Raw genomic sequence first — 7,766 nt, forward strand, 5'->3', positions numbered from 1 at the left:
CCCTATGGGACTCTTGATCACAGCCAGTTGTGATACAGACGGGATCGAACCAGGGTCTGTAGTGGTGCCTCTAGCACTGAGATGCAGTGCCTTAGACCACTACATAAAAAGGTGGGCACAGATTGTGTCACAATTAGCTACATCCTTCCATGCATCAGAGGGGTGACACATTTTTGTTTTTGCCCTAGCACTACACAGCTGACTCAAATGATCAACTCATCAAAAGGTTTTGATGATTTGAATCAGCTGTGTAATGCTAGGACGAAAACAAAAATGTGCACCCCTTTAGGTCCCCAGGACCAGGATTGAGAACCACTGACTAACCAATTGCTCCACAACGGAAAACTTGTCAAAAACCTGAAACAAGCAGTGGACAAGCATCTGACTGTATACGAGCTGAAGAAACCATACCAGATTGCCTTAGATACACACTTTAACTGGCATTGTGCAATGCCACTGAGAAGCCTACCTTTACTTCAGACATCAATTGTCTTACCACAAAGTTTACCAGCACTACACAAGATGTCCCACACGGTGAGCCACCACCTCCAGCGAAGAAAAGTCGATTGGACACGCTGTTTGATTTCATGGAACAACCAAGCACGGCAGCATGTACTCCATATCTCATCACCCCCTATCTTCCACCAACTACTGATCCTCTGAAATTCTGGAATACACAAAGTCAAACATACCCAACACTGAGCAGAATTGCTGTTGAATACCTACATATCCCAGCATCCTCTGCAGCTGTGGAGTTGCTTTTCAGCATTCGAGGGCATATCTTCAGACCAGATCACTGCTCAATGTCCAACTCGCTTTCTGAAACCCTGATGTTTTTAAAAATGTAACATGGCATCTTGTCCTCTTTCATAAAACACCAATGCAATTTATGGGCTGCATATTGTGATTAAAAAATGAAATACGACTTATACATATTAAGTTGTTTGTTATTTCAAATGTAACTACTAAGTACAATACATTCACAACTATTTTCAAATGTATCCAAATAATCTAATATTTTTGGGAAAATACTGTTGTTCAAATACGTCTAATGATATGTATTTTAATATATTATATATACATATCAATACTTTCCAAATTGTATTTTCAATTACATTTTAAAATTCAAGTACTTTAAAAAAAATAGTTTTTTTGATATGTATTGAAAAGTTTTTGAAATACCTGAAATTGTTTTTTTTTAACCCATTTCTGCATCATAATCATTAAAAAATATATTTCAATAGCTTTCTTGCCTCTACACGTCTACACGTCACCAGTGGGACAAGACAATTTGCTAGCCCCCAGTAGTTTCTACAATGCATTCACATATATCTGTTGCAATAGAAAGGACTTACAATAGAATGACCCTATTGCAATAGAGTGGCCATAAAATGTGTGAGTGTAGGTCTAAAGTCAATAAGTAAGTAATCATTATATTTCCATACTCACACGTTTGTACTGTTTGCTTACAGGATGCTACCACCTGCTGGTTACAGTTGGCTCCATTGTTCCTATATCACTTCCTGGTACCTACCTCATGTCATTGGATGCCACGGCAGTTTCCATGTGACGTTACGGTCAATACTACCAATACCACAAATGACATCATCTTTAATTGTGAGGAGCGTCGACTGAAAAATGTACCTGTTGGCATCACCTGGAATGTGACCGTGCTGGACCTATCAGAAAACAACATCAGAAATGTATCTCTTGATGCATTTTCTAATCTGGAGAACCTGACCCTTCTCAATCTCAACTGTGTCAACAAAAATGGTGACACACACATCGCTGAAGGTGCCTTCAAAAATCTGACAAACCTGCAGGACCTAAGGCTTAATGGCAATGGCCTCATCAACATTCCTCAAATTCTCCCACTCATTCTGGACAAACTCATGCTGGACAATAACAAGATCAATTTCTCGAATATGAGCAACCTTGTCGGTATACAACATGTGAAGGAGCTGTACTTATCCAAAAATTGCTATTACTGGAATCCCTGTGAGACTGACTTTACCATTGGATATGGCACCTTCTCAGTATTGACTAAGTTGAAGGTTTTGATGTTGGCCTATAATAATTTAACTCGTGTTCCAAAAGGACTGCCAAGCTCTATACAAGAATTACACCTCGATTCGAACAAGATACAGCAAATTGCTGAGGATGATTTCCTTGGACTAAGCCATCTAACAATCCTGGAATTACAGGGAAACTGTCCACGATGCTCCAATGCTCCATATCCTTGTGTTCCCTGTCCTAATGATTCTCTGGATATTCATCCTCATGCATTTCATGCTCTTACACAGTTACAGACACTGCACCTAGCAGGCAACTCACTTCGTTTCATCAATAACTCCTGGTTTGAGAGCTTGAACAATCTCACACATCTGTTCCTGTCTTATAATTACTTAACAAATACTATCACCAGTGGAACCTTTTTTAGCTATCTACCAAAGCTAGAAAAGATTGATTTGTCATTTAATTATGATTTGCTTGCCTACCCTGAAACCCTAGAGCTTTCAAAAAACTTTTCACAATTGGTGTCTCTTACAACATTACATATAATGGGTTTTGTTTTCAGGGAAATTCATTTAGAAACACTCAGACCGCTTTATGAACTCAAGCATCTTTCAGTGTTGAACATCGGAACTAACTTTATTGTTCGATCTGATTCCCACATATTCAACAAATTCTCAAACTCAAGTCTCAAAGTCATATATCTTGCGGAAAACAGGCTTTATCCAATTTCAGTGAATGAGTCCCCAGGTTGTGGCACAGGCGGCAACTTAAAGTCGGTGTGGTACACGTCGCCACTGACTGGATATTATTCCAATTCAAGGGACTTTTCTTATGGAATAAATCACAACCTTGTGAAGCCAGAATGCTTTATCTCTGGTCGAGTGCTGGTCCTTAGTTCAAATAATCTATTTTTCATTTCTCCAAAGCAATTTGAGGGCTATGGTGACATTGCATGTCTAAACTTATCAAGAAATGGATTTTCAGCAGCATTGAACGGGACAGAGTTCACCTCATTACCAAACCTAAAATATCTCGACCTGTCCTTTAACAAGATTGACCTGGCCTATGACAACGCCTTCAAGGAATTAAAGAAACTCGAAATATTAGACCTAAGTTACAACAGCCACTATTTTGAAGTGTCTGGTGTGACACATAATTTAAATTTTTTGAAAAATCTACCGACTTTGAAAGTATTGAATATGTCACACAATAACATTTTTACATTAACCACTAAGCAGATGACAAGCACATCTTTAAAAGAGCTTCAATTTCAACACAATTTGTTGGCTACATTATGGAAAGAGGGGGATAACTCATACAACAGCCTTTTTAAAAAGCTGTCGAATTTGACCTATCTGGATATTTCATTTAACAGCATTGAGAAGATCCCATCAAAAGTCTATGAAAACATACCATATACCCTTCAAAAACTATGTATTAGTCATAATTCACTCTGCCATTTTGATTGGGATAAACTGGCAGGTTTTCAACAACTGAATTTCCTGGATCTAAGCTACAATTCTTTATTTCATGTGTCAGCAAATCTCTCAAACTTCACAGACACACTTCAGATTCTTGACTTAAGCCACAATCGAATTTTTCAACTCTCTCGTGGATTTCTAAGGGGTGCTCAAAGCCTTCAGATACTTGACCTCAGCTACAACCAACTGACTATCATCAACAAGACCACCTTCCTATCGGGCCCTGAAAACTACATGAAAACCTTGTCCTTGCAAGGTAATCCATTCCAGTGTACCTGTGATTTACTAGAGTTCATCCTGTGGATAAAATATAACAAAAACGTGGAGATCCCCAGACTGGCCAGTGAGGTGACCTGCAACATGCCAGCCAAAATGAGAGGCCAACCAATGATACTGTTTAACATTAAAGAATGCAACGAGGACAACATAGCCTTCCTGATTTACTCCCTCTCCACTTCCTTGATCATGTTCACTGTGGTCATCACTATGGCAGGGCATGTGTTTTATTGGGATGCCTCCTATATTCTATACTATCTGAGGGCAAAGCTGAAGGGCTACCATTCGTTGAAGTCAACAACAACAGACAATCTCTATGATGCCTTTGTTACCTACGACACCAGAGACCCGTTGGTGTCAGACTGGGTACTGAACCAACTGCGGGTGCAGCTGGAAGAGAGGGGGGAGAGACACCTGCCTCTCTGTCTGGAGGAACGAGACTGGGCCCCCGGGGTCCCCCTAATAGACAACCTCTTCCAGAGCATTCGACAGAGCCGCAAGACTGTCTTTGTGCTGACCGAGGCTTACATCAGGACTGGGAACTTCAGGATGGCTGTGTACCTGGCCCACCAGAGGTTGCTGGATGAGAACATAGATGTGATTGTGTTGGTTCTCCTGGAACCCGTGCTGCAGCACTCTCACTTCCTCCTTCTGCGGCGCCGTCTGTGTGGAAGGAGTGTTCTAGAGTGGCCCCAGTCTGCAGCTGCTGAGACCTGGTTCTGGCAGCACCTAAGGAACGCTGTCAGGTTAGACAACCAGGTGATGTACAACAAGATCTACTCCAGGTACTTCACCAGCAAGTAGAGCACAGTCCAGAACAGAGACTCAAGAGGAAAATATCTTTCTCACACAAATAGACTGAGCAGTTACACACACAAACTGCGATACCTTTTACAAGCTCTGACTCTGACTATATCAGTTTTTCTATCTCTTGCACTGAATAATATGGATGATACTGTACATCTGAAATCAACAATATGTATATCAATGTGCTATTCCTTGTTCTAACACTATGGCCACCAGTAACTGTGCATTATAGTTGTGGTTCAGTTTTTCAGTTTTATGCTGTCTATGGGTAGTAGATAGTTCTATTCCTATTTGTTTTTGTCAATACATTCAAACTGCATGCCATTTGTAAGTAGATATCTGATTTTAAAAAGGATGACTTGGTGCAGTCTATGGGCATCCGTCTTTATATGATAACAGGAAGTGAACTAGTCTTAAGTTCCTGTTTCTTTAGGCTCAGATGAGGATGTGAATCTGAAGCCATGGTGCTAGCCTGTCAGTGGCACTTCTTTCTTTATTTCTTTATACTTAGAAAACTATAGGCTACAGTGATTCAACTGAACCGGTATTGTTGCAACACACTATTATATTATATTAATCAAAACATTGTATAGGGAATCTCTTGTAAATGTGGACTATACATTGGACTACAGAGTCACAGCATCAAGGTCCCTTATTATAATTGAAAATGCATTATCTAAATGTAATCAATGACATAGGGATCTGTAAAATATTACAGTTGCATAGCCTCCAGACAGGTAGGCTTATGTTTCTAACGCAAACCAATAAACGCCAGTGTTACCACCTGATGTAATACTATGTAAATCCACAGGATGTCATCATTGAGACAATCAGTAAGAGTTACTTATGCGGTGACAGAGGACTGTTTTGTGTCGGCAGCGCAATGCTCTAATATCAAATCAGATAAAATGCAAGGTCCAATACGTTAAACAAATAAAACCATAACTATTGTGTATGCTCTCTTGCTTGTAAATATTGATGTAATACGTATATATTCCAACCGAGATAAGCTCAAGAGAGAAGGAACGTGACGTCATGTTTCATTTGCATATTGCGGACTATAATAGACCTCGCTTGATTTACACGCCTTCACTCGTTCTCTACGCAATCAGGATTGAGACACATCAGTAGCCAGTACAACTCCGGTGAGTGCACAAACACATTATTTGTTGTCATAAGCGCTGCATGGCCGCTTTTTCTAAAGGATTTTACAGCAATACAATATGTTGGTTAAGCTAGGCTACAAATTGTCGAATCGCAGCAAAAAGGTGTAAAGCCAAATGCATTAGAGGATACTCACTTAAAATGTATATGTTGAAAGCCCTATTCAATGGCATGTAATTGTATCTTGTATACATTTTTAAATGGCAAACCCAGTCTCGGGCAAGATGCTGAACCGACTGAGTATCACATCCGGCGGTGATTGGGAGTCCCATAGGGCGGCGCACAATTGGCCTAGCGTCGTCAGGGTTTGGCCGGGGAAGGTCGTCATTGCAAATAAATCTTCATAAATGACTTGCCTAGTTCAATTTAAATGTAATTTGAATTTAGGCATATGTGTTTTTTTTTTTTTTTTTTTTTTTTTTGTAGCGTGGATGGACTGTAGACTCGGTTAATGTTGCATAAAACATTATCATGGGTTTTGGGGTGTGCTACAATGTCAATATGAAAAGCAAAGTTCCAAAGGTTTTTCTGAAAGGTCGACTCCACTTGCTTCATACTGTTTTTTTGAAATTTTGCGAAGCAGGGCGGTGGTTCTTCCGCCTGCCCGCAGACGGCTTGCACAGAATGTCAGTTACTTTTTCTAGTCATAGCGCTGATAACGAGAACACGTGCTCGTGGAGTAAACGCCCTAATGAGATTTGCCTTGCTTTAATATAAAATCAATGGATTTGTGGTAATTGTCGGATGCTTGCCCTGACATTTCATCACCCACGTGCTGTAGATCAATGAGAACGAAACTCCGCCTCAGAAGGTTGTTTAGAATATGGGCAATTAAGAGTAGCATCTGAGGGAAGCAATGCAAAAAAAGTTTCAAAGGCCTGGTGTCACATTTGCAAATGTATCTAATCTGTAATAAATGATCTTGCTGCCTTTTCATTCACATTGAAAACAGTTTCATCTCTCTTACCAGATCCTCTGCAAGCATGTCTGACAAGCCAGATCTCGCTGAAGTCTCTAACTTCGACAAGACCAAGTTGAAGAAGACCGAGACACAAGAGAAAAACCCCTTGCCCACCAAAGAAAGTAAGTTTGGTGCTAGGTTTATTCTACTTAATAGCACACATCACTTGTGAAATTGGTGTTTACCAGTACTAACAAATTGACCATTTAAACACTTCAGCATACACACGGACACTAAAACATATTTTCCCTTCATTGCAGCCATCGAACAGGAGAAGCAAGCAACAGCATGAAGCCCAAGCCTCTGCTATGCACTGTACATTCCACAAGCATTGCCTTTTTCACCTGGTAGCTGTGTAACCCAAAACCTAAGTTGCATTGTGATTGGACAAAAGCAATGACTGTACAGCCCCTCCCTAGAACTTATTGTTAGTTTTTTTTTTTTTACATCAAGTCTGAAAACAACTACTGACTGGCACTCTTTGACTAGGAGGATGTTGCGTGTCTCTAATCACTTCCAGCACCGTCACCTGTCCCTGCTGTGTCCCCCTACTTCCAGCCACTTGTGGTTGTGAAGGGAAGTGCAAGGGTGTGATGGATCTGCCCAACCCGGGGGCCCACTTCTGACGTGTAATTCAGCTTCTGGCAACATGAAATGCTTTCAAATAAAGCAGTGTTTTGTTTTTCTTGTTCAAATTCTTTTGTATAAATTCAGTTCTTGGAATGCAGAAGTTTGTTTTGATATGCAAATAAAGTTATAACTCTTTCTTGGGGTGACAGTAGGTTATTTTCATACATTTTGAATATGCTTAAACTAGTTTCAGTCATCATATTGCCTCTTGTAAATGTATTTTGTGCATCTGACGTAAAGTACATCTCTGCACATTAGGCAAGGGTGTATATACCAAAATAAATTGGCCATATTTTGGCGTCCTGGAATCTCATTGCATCAAAAGCCTGAGAAATCACAACCGCCAGAATCCAAGCAGTGTTTTACCAAGCTGCTGTGGGCTTTAGAGCACTAAGTGGATGAGCAGACATTGCCTGTGCTGTCACAGTGCA

At 40.3% G+C, this 7,766-nt stretch overlaps 2 protein-coding genes across 2 annotated transcripts; both read left to right on the top strand.

Annotated features, from left to right (window-relative positions):
* The first annotated feature begins 1,267 nt into the window (after positions 1 to 1,267).
* On the top strand, positions 1,268 to 7,470 carry LOC139380505 (toll-like receptor 8). Its single transcript, XM_071123211.1, has 3 exons — positions 1,268 to 5,725; positions 6,715 to 6,827; positions 6,966 to 7,470. Exon 1 carries the CDS (start codon positions 1,548 to 1,550, stop codon positions 4,575 to 4,577), a length of 3,030 nt encoding a protein of 1,009 aa, XP_070979312.1. The 5' UTR covers positions 1,268 to 1,547; the 3' UTR covers positions 4,578 to 5,725; positions 6,715 to 6,827; positions 6,966 to 7,470.
* On the top strand, positions 6,717 to 7,470 carry LOC139380507 (thymosin beta 4 X-linked). Its single transcript, XM_071123217.1, has 2 exons — positions 6,717 to 6,827; positions 6,966 to 7,470. Exons 1-2 carry the CDS (start codon positions 6,728 to 6,730, stop codon positions 6,995 to 6,997), a joined length of 132 nt encoding a protein of 43 aa, XP_070979318.1. The 5' UTR covers positions 6,717 to 6,727; the 3' UTR covers positions 6,998 to 7,470.
* Positions 7,471 to 7,766: the final 296 nt, after the last annotated feature.

The sequence above is a fragment of the Oncorhynchus clarkii genome, chromosome 22 (genome assembly GCF_045791955.1).
Source record: "Oncorhynchus clarkii lewisi isolate Uvic-CL-2024 chromosome 22, UVic_Ocla_1.0, whole genome shotgun sequence".
NCBI lineage: Eukaryota > Metazoa > Chordata > Actinopteri > Salmoniformes > Salmonidae > Oncorhynchus > Oncorhynchus clarkii.

Excerpts from the sequence above, each read along its gene's own strand:
- LOC139380505 (XM_071123211.1), top strand. The coding sequence starts at position 1,548 with ATGCCACGGCAGTTTCCATGTGACGTTACGGTCAATACTACCAATACC.
- LOC139380507 (XM_071123217.1), top strand. The coding sequence starts at position 6,728 with ATGTCTGACAAGCCAGATCTCGCTGAAGTCTCTAACTTCGACAAGACC. Across the intron at positions 6,828-6,965 it reads CCCCTTGCCCACCAAAGAAA|CCATCGAACAGGAGAAGCAA; the intron begins GTAAGTTTGGTG and ends CCTTCATTGCAG.